This window comes from Clytia hemisphaerica, unplaced genomic scaffold, assembly GCF_902728285.1.
Source record: "Clytia hemisphaerica strain Z4C2 unplaced genomic scaffold, Clytia hemisphaerica genome assembly, whole genome shotgun sequence".
NCBI classification, from domain to species: Eukaryota; Metazoa; Cnidaria; class Hydrozoa; order Leptothecata; family Clytiidae; genus Clytia; species Clytia hemisphaerica.
This window is the reverse complement of record NW_027104602.1, coordinates 559,292-576,435: the sequence shown is the minus strand read 5'-3', so window position 1 is coordinate 576,435 and position 17,144 is coordinate 559,292. Positions and strand designations below refer to the sequence as shown.

Genomic DNA, 17,144 nt, shown 5'->3' with positions numbered 1-17,144 from the left:
ATTTATATGGTAAGAATAATAATAAAATGGTGCCGCAGGCGAAAAATTTGCCATTTACATTGCTATTTTGTTGGACAATACCCAATTCTTTAACCAATTTAAGATATAATACATATTTTTACCAAAAAGTTGTTACCCCCCCTATTTTTATTTATTACCCCCCCCCATAAAAACTCAAACCCCCCATTTTACTCGGAAAATCTCTTACCCCCCCTATGAAGCCTTTCTTGAAAAGTTGGATCCCCCTTAAAGAAAGGGGGGGGTTCACACTATATGGTAAATTTTCAAAAAATGTCATATCCTCCACCTCCATATCCAAATTTATTTTTTGGAAGAGCCCAATGGCAAAATGATTGTAGAAGAAGTGGAAAGATTCAGAAAATAACACTTTTTTTACTGTAAAATAAAGATTTTTTTTAAATATTTTGTTTTGGAAAATGAATTTGATATTTACAAAAAAAATAATAAATTTTAATAAAGAATACCACTTTGTAAGTGTTGTAAAAATTTGATGATTGATGTATGAGTCGGTTGAAATCTGTATCCAGAAAAGATGTTGTTCGTGTGAAAAATGAAACACGAAACAAATGATAAAATTTGGAATTAAAAAAAAATAGATTAGAAAAACTACAAATCTTATGTACAAAACATTTTGATGCTCTTTGTTGGGGGAAATAGTGCTTGATGACTTGCATGGGGTGTACAATGAGTAGAAAAAACACGTCAAAAGTGAATGCAGGTTTAGCTCTTAGAAGAACTGTTTATTCAGCGGACTGGGTGTGAGTAAGAATTCTAGTATGCGGGTGGGTCGAGGTGCATTATAGATTGCCTCAAAAGGCGTGTAAGAAATGTGAAAATGGTTGTTTCTCAGCTTGTGAGGTTTTGAGGTATGGGAAAGCTGTTGCAATGGATAGAGCAAGAGGGAAAATAATTTTAAATATAAATTTTGTTGTTTTGCTTAGCTGTTTTGATCGCTTAAGATGTTATAACATCGATCACAAACGCGTACAGGGTCAGTGTATCCAATCTCCAAGATAGGGAATTTCTTAGACGTGCATCCATTACAGAAAACACCTCCACATTTACGACAGTGATGCTAGAGAAAGATTCATTTGAAAATAATATGGTTTAACTGTTTTTGGTGTGAGATTTGAGTCAGATCGGCGTTGGAAAGATAAAGCGGGTCATATTTCAGACAACCGGAACGGGAAAATAGGACTGTAGGACCCGTTTGAGACTTTGATCCAAACGTTCTGTTTAAAGAATGGATTGAATGGGTCAAGGAAGAAAAGAACATCGTCAATAAAGGAGAATTTTGTGGAAATGGCACAATAGATACGTTCATAATTTGGCTTTTTCGACAACCTATGATACCATCACACGACGCATGAACGATGTCCGATTTTTATCAGATGAATAATCCATGATATTTATGATGTAATGTTTCAGACGGAAGTACCCAAAATAGCACGCGCGTTTACCAATAGTTTTATTGTTGAAAATTCAAAACTACTGGCAATCACCCGGCCTTTTCTGTATACTTCCATATAAAACATTACGTCAGAATATTACGAATATAAGAAAAAAATACACATACCTTTCTTCGGACAGTTGTGAATCTCAACTTGCATGCCATACACGATTTAGCTTCTTGATCGTGTACCCATGCTCTGATAACTGAAGCAGCCGTGTGATGTGCACCGCATGCTATGCTTTGGACGTTCTTGTATGCCAAAGACTCCACCAGTGTGGGCGTGGTCCTAGTAAAGAAAATATGGATAGGTTCTACTCTCTTTTTAACTAAGGATCTGTAAGTTTTATGCAGCAAGTTGAAATCAAAATTCTTTCATTTCAATTTCATTCTGGAATAAATTTGGAATATTTCTTAACCTTCATTGTACCTCTATTATTAAAAATCAACAAATCTAGCTTGAAAGTTTTTAATAAAAAATATATTTCATAAGAGAAAGAGTACTTGAATCAGATTGAAAAACGCAAGCACCAGCGAACAGTGTGAGTAAGTCACTTAGGTGAAGAGCATTCCAAAGAAAGGGGTAAACCCCACGTTTAAGTGATGAGATTTTAGCTCCCCCAAGTACATAGGCTCCCCCAAAAAGTGGTGTACTTCCTGCCCCCTCCTTTTTTGGGAAAAAATTTAGGGAGTAACCCCCCCCAAACCAGCAGGGGGGTTGACGCTATGAAGGGGTATACCTGTCTCTGTGATCAGAATGACCAAGTCGAGCTCCAGAGCCTTTGCCCCAAGTGTACAATGTACCATTGTCTAAAAGAGACATAAAATAAAGAGAGGAAATTCAGTTTTATCCGACAGGTAAGAAAAGAATAATGTCTTTGAAGGTTACAGTACAGCTAGTTACACACATCCTAAAGGCTTCAGCTACGACGAAACAATTTTGAGTTATGGAAATCATTATCGAGATATTGTGATAATTGGGTCATGTCTACAATAGTTACTAAAATAAGGATAGACCAAATTAATTGGACCTCCGATATTTTAATGTAGAAAGGGGTTTTATTTTGGTCAACTCCAAGTTGACATTCCGATGAAATGTTAGAAGCACTGAGCTTAGACCCTGGAGACAGTTTCTCAGTCCCACTGCATTGGCTTCTTTGCGAGTAACACTTCAAAAAGAAACCCCGATCAATGATCTTTGTCTAGGGCTTAAAAGGCCAGTGGTAAGCACCCACCAACTGTAAAGCCTCTCTGTAGGGCAAGAGGGGACATAGCCATTAGTGACAATGACACTAGTAGTTGTACTCGAGTGAGCGATGGCCTTTTTTCCAAGGCTTTCAGATTCTAGCTCAACTGAAGTTGAGTACTATGTACCTGTGACAGCAGCTGTGTGAGCGATCCCACAATCCACCTGTACAACTTTGGATGGTATAGGAACATTACATGGTGTTGAAAGATTGGTTTGTGTTGGTCTCAAATTAACACCTAGTTGTCCATACTGGCCATCACCGAAACAATAGATCTTTCCAGTACCTAGGTAGGATTGCAAGGATAAATCAATTACAAGTTTTTTTTTTATTATAAGCAAGTGTATGCCCCTTGGTCAGGCTCGTGTATGCTTAAGTTCTCAAAGCATCCAGGCATAGTTTATGCTTATTATATGCTTAAGAATCATGCTTATGATTCACCCCGAGCCAAGTTTTTAATGAAATTTCAGAAATTTTGTAAAAATTTGTTCAGATTTTGGGAGCAGTGGAATGTTAGCTAGCCGTGAAGTGTCTTATTTTTTACTTGACCTCTACCAAACCTTTTTAAGCAGATAAAAATGACCACTTGAAAAATATTTTAGGCTGACATATATGCTCATGTTATGCTTAGGAATTCTGCAAATCTGAGCCTTCATATGCTTATAAGCGTTATGCTTATAAAAAAACATGTAGTTTGATTAAATAGTTACTACTTTTGACTATGATATCGTGAAATTTAGGGTTTACCGGCTGCTATTTTTAGGATTGAGAATTGAGAAGATAGTCTTATGTCTTACTTTGAACTACCGTTATTCCTCAGCGCTTTTAAGAAGACGGCTCACTTTATAAAATTCGAAATATCTATTTTTAAAACAATTAGGCTCAAGTCACAATTTGAAAGGATCAAACGTCACTCTTTTTAAGCTTATTGATTTTAGGTGCGGCGCTAGATAGAGAAATACGGTAGAGTCATATTTCTTAACTCTCAGTCAACTTCGAATGAAGTAAGACGAAACGCCAATAATAGAAAGGATTTACATGAAAGGACGACAGTATGCTTGCCACCGCATTTGATGTCTTGAATCTCTTCATTCCTGGAGATAAAAAAGAATAATCAATACCAAATCTTCAAATTTTTCAGACATCACACACCACAATATAAAACTTTTATAAAGTATTTTGTTATTTTGTATTTTAAGGCACAAAAGTGACTGGTGAAAGTTAATTAATATACAAGTTGTAAATGAAAGAGAGAAACTTTCCTTTAAACAGACGGAAGAAAGAGGTTTTCCAGATTATGATGGGCAATACGCCATCCATCAATCAATCATTGACAATATGGAGTCAAATATTCGGGTCAAGCTGGAGTTTTTACAAGTTCTTTGACGACTCTGTTGGTCGTTAAATGTTGAGACAAACGATTTTATTACTTTTTCTAAAGAACGCGTCATCCCTATTGTTTAAAAATAACCAATTAGTTAAGCATCTTGTAAAAACTCCAAGGCATCCCAAATTTTCAAAGCGTGCCTTAGTATCATTTAATCGGTCTATTTTGGTCACCGACCCAAGAAATTAAATATTGGTATAATGAGGATGGCAGACGTTTGGTAATTAAAGTTCATTATATAAGGTGGGGCTGTTGGTGATATTGTTCTATTGAGATTATAAGTATTGTTCTTAGTATTGAAGATATTGTTCTTTTGTTTATGGTAAGTGTTGCTATGGTTCAAGATTCGGTTGCGTTGGAACTTTTGGTTATAAAGTTAGACTTTATTTTTGCCATTTCCAGTTTCTCGAGTTATCAGTTATCAGTTGCTATGGTTCAAGATTCGGTTGGAAAATTATTTTAAGTTAAACTCATCAACTATACATCATTTCTAGAGTTTCCCGTATTTGAACAGAAAGAGGGAAAAGAAAATCGAGCCTTAAAATTTGATGTGTAAAATGACGAGCAACCAGTAAATTTTAATCATATTTATTTCATTTTTAATGAAGGCGAAAAATTCTTATGAAAAGTCAGAAAAGATTACACTTACCAGAAAGTGGAGGGTGCTTCATGAGGAGAGTCACGTGACTCGGTATCACCAGTACCAAGCTGTCCAAAGTCATTGTTGCCCCATAACCAAACATCTCCATTCTCTGAAAAACAATATACATCGTTTTATCATCATATTAAATTGGGCTAGGACCCGGTAGATTGAGACAGAAATGGATATACTTCTCAGATTAGGGCTACAAAATGTTTTGGAACTTTCGGAAGGTCTCGATAGATTCATTCTGAAATAATGATGCAACTAAATATCGAGTCAGTTAAAATGAGATGGCTTGGGTCTATCAAATATGATAGATAGTAAACTAACAACCCTGTGTCAAACACAATGGGACACTTTTACACTTCAGCCCCACTGGAAAATTAACTTTCTTTTCATCCCCATTTAAAATTCAATGGAAAAATATAGCAATAGCTAAACCATCCCACTTAATTTTTTCACCGAGAACTTAATAGAATTTCCACCCCTATTGGGATTTCGATAGAAACTTTCATCCCCACTGCGAGAGGAAGTTCCACCAGAGCTGTGAAACAGCAGGGGTGCATATTACGAGAGTTCTCCAGACGAGTTTCTAGCCAACCACAAAAAATAGTACCTGTAACAGCTCCAGCATGTTCCATGCCAGCCGATATCTGTGTAATCCGTAACCCATCAAAGGCTTTGATCTTTGTTGGTGTTTTACACTCATCACGATGTCCCAAACCAAGCTGTCCAAAGCCGTTCTCACCGAAGGCAAAAACTTGACCTTCTTTTGTCAATGCTTAAAAATAAAAAATGGTTTTGATATTTAGATAGCTCAAGAAAGTTGGTTACACGGGTGCACACTGGCTCGACTATGCGAGAAGGGATACGTTTGTGACGGTATAAAGCAAAGTTGACATGTCTCCGAAATCACCGTCCACTTTGCTCCACCAAAATACCGTCGTTTGTTTAGGTGAGCAAAGGCGATATTGAGCCGTACATCAACTATCGACTTTGTTTTTTATCGATTTCACTTACCGTCGCCCTCGATATCCTCCGATACATAAACTCAGTATTATCAGCTATTTGGTCCATCAAAAAACTACTAGGCGCGTTTGGTAAATGATAATAGATAAAGTCCTTTTTGGTACACTGAAAATACGAGAATTGCTAACCAACATCGCACTGGCAAAGCCATGGGGAGAATGTTAGAGATAGGCAGAAAAAAAAAGATCATTACAGTGGACGTTCTCTAATTCGATTTTCAAGAAGAATTGGATTTTCATCGAAAAAGGGAGTGTATCAAATGGTAGAGCGTCGTTTATGAAAGTTTCTGGTTGACGGTGACTTTCAATATTATCGAATAATGGAGCGTATCGAATAATGAAGCCTATCGATTGGGAAGTTATTTTTGGTCATGAAATTAATTAAACTTTGTCGGATCAGAGAGCGTCAACTGCACAATTATTTTCTCGAGATTGTCTCGAGCTACATCAACATAAATAACAGACAAGCCTGATAGAAAATTAATCAATTTGTCAAATTTCCCTTGTATGAATCATTAAACAAATTTAAACAAATTTAACCGTAACATAATTAAGAAATTCAAACTTCATAAAGGCAAAGAAAAAGGGTCGATATATTAGAGTAACTGATCAATATGAAACTCCAAAACAGTATTCTATTTTTGGCAACAAATTAAAAAGTGGTGATCAAATTTATTTTTCAGGCAGTGACCATAATAGTTGATAATTATCATTTAAATTGACATTACATCATGCATAGAGTCGGCGTTCCATAATTATATAGTATACACAAGAGGTATGTAAAAGTGAAATTTCATGAAAGGAAAACATTTCATTTTGAAGCAAGCTTGATGGAAGAGACACTAAGAGCTATGGAAAAAGCTGAAGGGATAGTTTACGAGCGTTTATATGTCCGAAGGAGTTCAGGATCAAGCCCTAGTGGACGACTATACGAGATCAGTGAAACCATAAAAGAGCTTCCCTCAGCTATTACTTCTGGTTTGGAATGGGCAAACTCCAAACGTAAAACACGACGTAGAGGAAGTGCTGACAATTTGCTGATCGACAATAATAATGATGTTATTGAAGAACACCCGTCTTCGTTGAATAGTCATCCCGCTACGTTGTCCCGTAAAACCAGACGGAGGGGAAGCGACGGGCTCATCATGGGTCAAAATGATAGTGACTCAACGACATTCTTACCGTCACCTCCAAACGGGATGTGTCGCATGCCGACACGACGCCGACAACACCGACGTGCTAGCGATACGGATTTGTTATTGAGCGGAAAGGTTACTGATCATTTACAAGAGCTCCATAAGATGGCTTTACAACGGAATGCAAAGAATTTGATGCAAAGACGTAAAGATGACATGGACGAACCTCTCGTTGTTGATGAGCATAAAGAAGACAGCGATGATGGAGCTAAGAGTGATATTAATGAACCACCCAGACAATACCATGGTCGGCGCAGGCGCAGTGACAGTAATTTGATTCTACCTTCACTGAACGTCAAAAAGATGTTAACACAACGTCAGCTAACACCCATGCCAGGTGTGAGACGGGGTAAACACGTGACTTTTAATGATGAGGATGATCAACTAGTGGAATATGACTTACCATCAAAATGTAACAGTATCTGCGAAGGACAAACTTTACACGATTCTCTAGAACAATTGAATGGACCTGAGATAACGACCTCAGAGAAGATTGAACGTTTTTTAAAAAGCTTGAACATTCAAGAAGATCATGATAGTCAACATAGTGATTAAAAAGCGATAAATTTGAAGAAGGGGACAAGAAAATTATAGCTTTACAGAGAGATATTGATATGACTTTGTCGGGTTAGGGACTTACAATTGTTGATACCATAATTTATGTTGCATAATCTGAGTTTCTTTGAGGCGGTTTATGAGATTGGAGATGAAAAATTTTGTTCCGTTTTTTGTTTTTATATGTAGTGTAAATAGTGTATCATTGAAACCAATGAGAAATTTGTCCAAAACGATTAAAAATCAATTTGATATTATTAAATGAAGCGAATAGATGTTTTTTTATGAATAAACTATATAAGAACACAAAGCTTCGCTGACCAAAATGATAAGAGCAAGTTAAGAACATTTTAAGGCTTTGTGGACTCAAAAACACCCTATTTCTTAGGAAAATGGTCAAATAAGTACATTTTAGGCTTAAAACTCAAAAAGTTAAGAACATCCAAATCCTTCAAAAACTTTTGGATGTTTTTATAAAAAAAACGTTTAGCTGATTCAGTAGCAATGTGATTTATGTGTAAATAGTAATTTGAATATTTTCTACTTTTTTTCAAAAATCAATTTTGATAATGATATTAAAGAAAGAAAAATCTATACGATATTGTACTCTGGTTAAATAGTTTTGATTGTTAAAGAGTGATCTTGTCTTGCAATGAAATAAAGAAAAGATGTCCCAAATTTTACGTTTGGATAGGTCGAGTAACGTTGACCCCTAAATCACACCGTTGAAGGTCTTTGCTGGCAGAGCTGATGAGGACCTTGTAGAAAATTCGTTCGAGCCCAGGATCTAGAAAGTCGAACCACTTTTTCTGTTAGTTTACGTATTTTGATAAAAGGTTTTGTTTCTTTCATCTCTACAGTCTAACCAAAAATGATATGGCATAAGTAGTTTTATTTTCAGCTAAATTATTGTACGTCCACTTTTACATGCTTTCATTTCAAACTTGACGAAGACAAACGCCGAAACTTTTCATTAATACACAACTGTGTTTTTTAGTGTTCAAGTAGTATAATAGTTAGGAAGAATCTCCCGTTGGAGTAGAGGTTGGTATATTCCCCTACCTGACTCGGACCAAAAGTTAGTACTCGCTACTACAATGCTTATTTCACAACACCATTGGATACTACAGGGTCCGCGTTTTTTTATAAGAACATCCAAAACCATTGAAGCCTTCGGGTGTTCTTAACTTTTTGAGTTTTAAGCCTAAAAATGTTCTTAACATGTTCTTATTTCACCATTTTGTGAGTATTTTTGTCCATTTTCCTAAGAAATTCAGTGTTTTAAAGTCAACAAAGCCTTAAAATGTTCTTAACATGTTCTTAACATTTTGGCCATCGAAGCCTTATGTTCTTGTGTGTATGTGAAGAAATCCAGGGAAAATGGGTTGTACCATTATCTAGATTCAGGTAAAACAAATTGATCTTACCGAGAGTATATTTCAAGCCACATGAGACTTTAACAATAAAATGTTTCTTCAATGCATCAACTTGTTTCGGTATTTCTTGTTTACGGCCCTCGATGGAGTATCCCAATCTTGGTCCAGTACGTCCGAAGGAGTAAAGTTCGCCCGTTGCTTTGAAAATAGTTAAATGATTAAATTATGAAAACACATGATGAGAAATAAAGGGTCAATTTCAGAACAGTTGTCTTTTTTGTCTAAATCATACAAGGTTACATGGATTCAAGTCGTTATAGACTAAATTAGCTGTTCATACCGTCAACTCACAATTAACGGGGTTTCAATCAACACGAGACATACTAGGCTACGTCATATCTTCCTTCGTTTCGAGCGTAAAACTCCTACTCTTCGGGATATGCGCACTGCTCTTGTTTTGAATATTGAATTTTTCCAAATACATCCCATGCGCACTGAGGTTTTTATTAAACAATAGAGAGTTTCGAAACCTAAACCAATCAGCTGTGTTTTAAACATTCTTTTATCTTTAATCTCTGTTGATAAACTTATTTTGTTAAGAACTTCTGTTATGTCTAATCCTGTTAATAAGCAAATTCCCGGTGGGGGCACTAATGGCTGTCTACAGCAGTGCCTATAGACCATGAGTAAGGCCTAAAAGTCTGGAGCTGTCTATTGTGTAGACTAGAAACATACCATCATTTAGGATTATGATGATCATAAGTTGCAGAGTGAGTGAACTCATTAAAGAAGCAACTTACAAGTGACAACAGCGGAATGGAGTTCACTGCATGACAAAGCCACAACTTTCTTCTCAGACAGCGACCCAACTTTCAACGGCATGTAACGATCGTGGATATTATCTCCCAGCTTTCCTCCGCGTCCCGATCCCATTGAAAACACTTCACCAGTGACTGGACGAATAGGAAAAGTCAGAATAACATTTCAGTTAATTAGTCAGAAAAAAACTGATCTCTTTTTGTACTAAATATTTCGACCACACTGGACCTTTTTAAGGCTATAACTTTCATGTCAGTTACATAAATTGAAAACAATCTTAATCAGGGGAAAAGTATAACTTTCATCACTGTGAAGGAAAGTCCTATCGTAAAAGGATCTTCAACTAAAGCTTTACGAGAGGAGAGTACTGAGGCAAAAAGATATGTACTATAGGATGTACCGCTACAGTCATGGCATCTTTTTTCTCGACGACCCCACGTAAGATAGCAAATACACGAAAAAAGAAAATAATGTCATGAGGGATTTATAAATAGAATTTTGTTTGTTGAATGTTTGTAAATATGCATTATGCATGAGATAGAAATATCTCAACCAGATATAGAAATTCAGACATTCTTCAGCGAGCGTTCGTCCGGACAAGACGTATTGAGGAATCACGGATTGCGTGGCCATCAGACCTAGGTTAGCCTGGTTCCTCAAGTGGACCCCGTTGACCCCGTTCTGACTGCCATGCGCATCCACAAAGAATGCTGAAGCAGAGTCGTTTAGAGACTGGACCGTAAGGTTGGGAAGTGCCTGGGTGAGACAGGTGGTGAATCAAACGGGGAGAACTGCGGAGTTATGGGGTTCTCGCGCAGAGTTAACAATAAAACCCAAGTCGCAATAAACTGCAGTGAGCGGCGACGCCTGGACGCAGGTGAAATATTGACATTTAAATTTGTTTGTTTATTGTGAGTAATTTTACCTATCATTTGGATGGATTAAAATAAATATGCACGAGCCGAAAAACTCTTGTCTACTTTGTTCTACTGTCACTCTGAATTCCACTGTACATTCTAGTCCTCCCCGTCTTCTAACGGCGGGTCAGATCACAAACGCCTGGGGCATAAAAATAAATATTCGCTTATCGCGCCAGGAGAGGGCCGTGCACAACCTCATCCCGCGCGACAACTGGGGGCTCAATGTCAGAGGCACAGATCTGATTGTGACAGTCCAATAAAGTACGACTATAATCAAATATTTTAATGTGGAACTTAAATTACATGCAGAATACAATCCGACAGACTTTCTTGAAGTCGAAAGAGCTGACTCACAAAACTAATGACGTCGAAGGTTTACTGTAATAAACAATGTATCAAATTATTAATGAACTATTAGTCATTGGCACTGAATGGACACGGGTGGTTGATTCGATCATTCATCTGAGAGCTTGAATGATTAAATTGAAAAGTGAGTCATTCAATGGTACCGAAATCTGAGTCATCTTAGCTCGAACACGCAAGAACATCAAGAATACCTAACCAAGATTAATGAATTATTGAAATTAAACTCACTCAAAGAAACTCAAATCTACGTTCTATCATTTACCATGAACTTCAATGGTTATTATTGAGAATGAGTCGTTAATTTAGACTAAACAGCTGAGTCATTTCAAACATATGAAACATCGAAAACATTTGTCACTCTGAGGATTAATGAACTGAATTATTGATATCAAGCCAACTCCGAAAGGTTCTCGCGATGAACCCTTAAGTAATCAATAATTCAAGGAAGAAGATGCAATAATCGTTTATATACCTTCTTGAATAATTTATCATTGACGCAAGTAATGATGCTAAATACCGAATGCAAGAAATTTTAACGGAAAAAAAAGAGAAGAAAGTCAATGAGGAGAGAAAGCTGAAAGGCTCATCGAAAAAGGTCACGTTTCTTTCCATCATACCTTATAGTGATTACTAACAGTTCTGCCTTGCTTGCCTGCGGTTGTAAATGGATCAATCAACTGCAAGTACTGCGAACCTGTAGTAACGAGCCTTTCTAACACCACCAAACACTACCATAGTGACTGTAGTGTTCAATCGGACATTTGGAACAGCATGTTTAGTAGCAATTGTTACGATGGATGCACTACACCACCGTTTGTGGACAAGCGACATATCCAAAGAAGGAAGAGTGCGCCATGCGAATACCAAGAACTATTGGAGAGTGAACGAGACAGAATTCGATCCGATGGGAAACAGCTCAGTGAGGAGATTGAACAGCTAAGATTTCGAGTTGAACACTTAGAATCTGAATCCCCTCCATATCAAGCAGGAGCAATCGGAGGTAACTGTGAACCATTTATACGAAAAGACCGAAAGCCAATACAGCAGCAGACATTTCTAACAGAGACATCGTTTGTAGAGTCTTTAAATAAACTCAGCCGACCGAAGATCACTCACTTAGATCTACCTACTTTTGATGGGACCGGATCGAAGTCATTCAAAACCTTCTTAAAAGAATTTGAAGAGATTACAAAACTTGGTAAATGGACTGAAGAGGAAAAACTGGCTGCTCTTCCATCCATATTACAAAAAAGACCAAAGATGTTCTTCCACCGGATGGATGGAACCTACAAGACCTCTTTTGCCTTAGCAATTAAGGAAATTGAAAGTATGTTTGATGCCCCAGAGGAAACAGTTATTAGAAGACGCAAGCTTCATAGCATCAAGCAGGGAGATTCGTCCTTACTTACTTACCTTGAGGAATTAGAGTTCCTCTTTACTGAACTGGAAGTACCAGAGAATCGACAACTCGATTTCTTATTGGCTGGATTAAGACCTGACTTGCAAGACTTTGTCTGTCTTAAACAATTTAAGACCTACAACGAAGCAGTGAAGGCCCTCAAGCTAAAAGAGTCCCTGAAGCGAGAAAAGCCTTTGGAACTCACCAAGATATGGGAGAAACTGAATGCCATAGAACGGATGATGAATGGAAAGCCGAAGTCAGCAAATGACGACGAAGATGACATTGAAATAAACCTTTTAAAGTATCAAAATGGCAGAAACAAGAATGTTTTATTAACTTGTTGGAGATGTGGTGAATCTGGACACAAAAAGAAGTTTTGTAAAATCATCCCATGTAACAGGGAGCGTGGCTTGACCTGTTGGACCTGTGGCAGAGACGGACACCGTGAAAAAAATTGTAACCTGAACTCAAATGAGATCAGATGCTTGGGTCTTCTACCAAAAGTAAAAATCATTTAACGAAATGGATACTCTGTGTAAAGATGGGTGTGTTGTCGAATGAAATAAATATATAAATATTTGTGTAGAATTGAAATATATTAACCCTTTTTGTGAGATTTTGTCAAAATAAAAATTTGATGTTATTTTAAAGTTAGAACTAGTAAGGGGTAGTCGTTTGGGGTCCAAACGTTTTGGGCCCGCGGCTGTTGTCATGAGGGATTTATAAATAGAATTTTGTTTGTTGAATGTTTGTAAATATGCATTATGCATGAGATAGAAATATCTCAACCAGATATAGAAATTCAGACATTCTTCAGCGAGCGTTCGTCCGGACAAGACGTATTGAGGAATCACGGATTGCGTGGCCATCAGACCTAGGTTAGCCTGGTTCCTCAAGTGGACCCCGTTGACCCCGGTCTGACTGCCATGCGCATCCACAAAGAATGCTGAAGCAGAGTCGTTTAGAGACTGGACCGTAAGGTTGGGAAGTGCCTGGGTGAGACAGGTGGTGAATCAAACGGGGAGAACTGCGGAGTTATGGGGTTCTCGCGCAGAGTTAACAATAAAACCCAAGTCGCAATAAACTGCAGTGAGCGGCGACGCCTGGACGCAGGTGAAATATTGACATTTAAATTTGTTTGTTTATTGTGAGTAATTTTACCTATCATTTGGATGGATTAAAATAAATATGCACGAGCCGAAAAACTCTTGTCTACTTTGTTCTACTGTCACTCTGAATTCCACTGTACATTCTAGTCCTCCCCGTCTTCTAACGGCGGGTCAGATCACAAACGCCTGGGGCATAAAAATAAATATTCGCTTATCGCGCCAGGAGAGGGCCGTGCACAACCTCATCCCGCGCGACAATAAGTCCCTATAGAGTGCCTTTTCAAGTTTTCAAGTTTTTTTTTATTTCTGACCAGTTTTTACCGACAATTCTATACAGATAAGGTATGTTAGGAATAAAACAACCCGGTAATTTGCCCGAAATTGAAAGAAATCAAAGTTAAAACCTGACACAGCAAGGGTATGTTCAAAACCACAAGCGATTTTTCGAATATCTCTTCCCAAGAGAGCTTCAACAACTCTTGGTACAAGTTCTTCTTCCGCTTCACCGTGACCGAGCGTTCCTTTAGTGCTGGCGCCCCACGTGTAAATGTCACAAGCATCTGGAGAGAAGAATATTGAAGAAAGGTTGAACAAAGTACTCTTAGGTTCCAAATAAACGGGCCCCACGCTTGTTGATTTTTCAAAAATTATTAGGGGTGTTATTAATTCTTAAGAATATTTTCAGCTGTCAAAGAGAAGGTTTGCTCTAAATAGCCTGATTTTAGCCTATATTTACCTTATTTTTGGGTTTTCAAAAATACAATTTCCAACCCCACCCCGTCAGTTAGGTCCCTCCCCGTTTATTAAAATCTCGAAATCTTTCCAAACCCCCGTTTATTTGGAACCTAAGAGTAAGAGATTACGGAGACATCGAACTTTTTCATTTCCTTATTTTGTGAATTAGTTCTATTACCAAGGTTCCTATTTATTTATTTTTCGTTAAACTAGATTGTCTTTATCTCATGCGCCCTCTAACTAGAATATTTTTCGATCACGTCCATAAGATTCGAACAAAACGTCGAATAAAAATAGTTGAAATTGCTTAATCTTTAAATAGATTACCTTCTTTCACCGAGACACGATCACTGATAATACCAAATTCCAACTGAAAATGTGAAAAAAAGATTAAGTCAAATAAAGCATTCGCCTGAAACAACTCAGTATACATAAGTGGGGTACCACTGATACAAAATGAAATATTGTTATAGAGCTTGAACGATAGAAAGACACTTGAAAATAGTTGACTCTCTAAAAAAGTCTTCAAGAGACCAAAAACCATCTTCGAATTTCTCTCTGTAATTCAAATCTTTCTCTAATTCGAAGAAGATTTTTAACCACTTTCCAGCCTGAGAGGGAAACAATATTTTAGTTCAAATTGCAGAAAAATTCGAATAACGGAGGTTCGATTTAGATAGAGTTGACTGTATCCTTGCTATTAGGTGTATTGTTGTGACTTAGTTGAGAGAAGGCATAGCAGAGTCTTTACCGAAAGTTTGCTTGAACCATCTTCAATATCTGACAACTTGGAAGAAACAGCATCAAGGTCGTTAAAGCCATTTCGTAAAGCCTGTAAAATGAGACGGATGTAAAAAAGCTCATTAAAATTATCCATTCAAAGATTTTACTTTTCATTTAAATGTGGAAAATCAATTTGTGAGTTGTATATGCCTGTCAATCAGTGTGAAGGCCGGTCTCCACTTGCGTGCGCTACAATCGCACTTTTTGGCTTCATTCCTTTTTGCTTAAAAAAAAAGTTTACAACCGTTACGTCAGATCGCGCCAATGGAATTGCTTCATTTTTCTTTTGACCAATAGCGTGGTAGCTTTGCTCGAAAAAGTGCGATCTCAGCGCGCACAAGTGGAGACCGGCCTTTACGGATCTTAATTCAATAGAGAACCGACCTCGAGTCCAGCAGTCCAAACGTCATATTCTGCACGATCTTTACAAACAATATCAAGACTTCTTTCTTGGTTGCCAAATGAATACATGATCGAAAATGAAATTGCCTGAAATAAAAATGAGATTCAATTAAAGTCATCGAAAATCATGCTTATGGTCGGTACGGTGTCGGACAAAAACCCTTTCTCACAGCTCCGGTGGAACTTCATCCAACAGTAGAAATGAAAATCTTTTAACGAAATCCTAATGAGGGTAGAAATTCTATTGCTCCTAGGTCAAAAAATCCACTGGGATTTTTTTCAATTAATTTCAAGATAAAAACTAAGTCAATTTCCCAAGTAGAACCGAAATTTTAGCCAAATTTTCAATATTTCCTAGTGTGAACTAAACCCAAAAGACTCCTATAGACGGGCGAACTTTCTTGAGTTTGATTGTCTTTAATTTAAATCAAAAGAAGAAAAGCATACCAACCTCATACTCTGGAATGGGGTTTCCTTCAAACACTTTGGTCTTTTGCCCTTTAATGATTTCTTTGATCTCTGAGATGTCAACTGTAAAAAAAAAGTAATGCAAAAAGATTACACATTGTTTCAAAAGGTTGCTTCACATTTCAAATAACCGGGCCCGCTCTTTTCACTCATTATTATAAATAAGTCTCCAAAAAGAATGTTGTATTTCAGTAGTTAAAAAAGGAATTTTATACAGCAAATTATCATTAGTATTCTTGAAGTTTTGGTGAATTATGCAGAATTTTCAGTCGCAATAGCCACTTTATATACTTCACTGACACGGAAATGAAAAAACAGAAAAACTTTTAACACTGGGAAAGTTGATGTAGATTATGATGTGAACATACTGCGAGTTTCAATCTTTTCTTTGTTTGGTGAATCCCACTGGAGGTACTTCAAATCTGAAAGTGAAAGTCAAATCATGAGGAAAAAAAACAAGACTTAATGCTTACAGGCTTACTTTTAACACTATAGAAAAGTGAAGGTTTATCAAATCAAAAGCTATTTAAAAGCATTTGTAATGTATTTCCCCAGGGCTCGAAATAACGGTCGGACATCGGACATTGTCCGACCCAAATAGCTTCATGTCCGATCAAATATTGATATTTTTCAAGCTAAAGCAATTAAAAGAATTGAAGTTAGTACAAATAACTTTGATAATATGATGAAAACACGTACCTTTTGAAACACGGAATTGACGAAAATGAGGTCTTCCCTAAACAAAGAAGAGAACGGTAATAAGAACTTTATGACTTAAAAATGCACGTTTTTTGAACAAAATTTTTGAAACCTTCGGATATTCTTAATTTTTTAAGTTTTAAGCCCAATAATGTTTTTATTATCACCATTTTGTGGGTATTTTGTCCGTTTTTCTAAGAAATCGGGTGTCCTAAAGTCTGCAAAGCCTTACAATGTTCTAAACATGTTCTTATAAAAAGTGTATCACGTTGAAAGCAGGTGTGACTTTTTCAACGAAGTTCAAGGCTGTAAAACACTGCGACCGCGGACAACCTACCATTCTTCCAGCCTTCAACATCATGGTACCTTTGACGATACGATAAATCTGCTGATGTGGATCATCTTGGTCTTGTTCGCTCGTTACTCCAGTCATTTTTATATTTTCATTCAATGTTCTCTTTTCTCTATTTCATGTATGTTTTTTTCATTATTTCACTAAAAACAAAAACAGGTCAAAATCAAGATGTCTGTCAATCCA

General features: G+C 37.0%; 1 protein-coding gene across 1 annotated transcript; it reads right to left on the bottom strand.

Annotated features, from left to right (window-relative positions):
* Positions 1 to 402: 402 nt before the first annotated feature.
* Positions 403 to 17,101, bottom strand: LOC136824189 (uncharacterized). Its single transcript, XM_067080366.1, has 17 exons — positions 16,944 to 17,101; positions 16,607 to 16,643; positions 16,276 to 16,329; positions 15,891 to 15,970; positions 15,422 to 15,526; positions 15,006 to 15,086; positions 14,582 to 14,624; positions 13,924 to 14,079; positions 9,704 to 9,856; positions 8,955 to 9,101; positions 5,365 to 5,529; positions 4,755 to 4,857; positions 3,757 to 3,812; positions 2,846 to 3,004; positions 2,212 to 2,281; positions 1,598 to 1,760; positions 403 to 1,096 (listed from the first exon to the last, which is right to left on the bottom strand). Exons 1-17 carry the CDS (start codon positions 17,037 to 17,039, stop codon positions 959 to 961), a joined length of 1,806 nt encoding a protein of 601 aa, XP_066936467.1. The 5' UTR covers positions 17,040 to 17,101; the 3' UTR covers positions 403 to 958.
* Between the last annotated feature and the right edge of the window lie 43 nt (positions 17,102 to 17,144).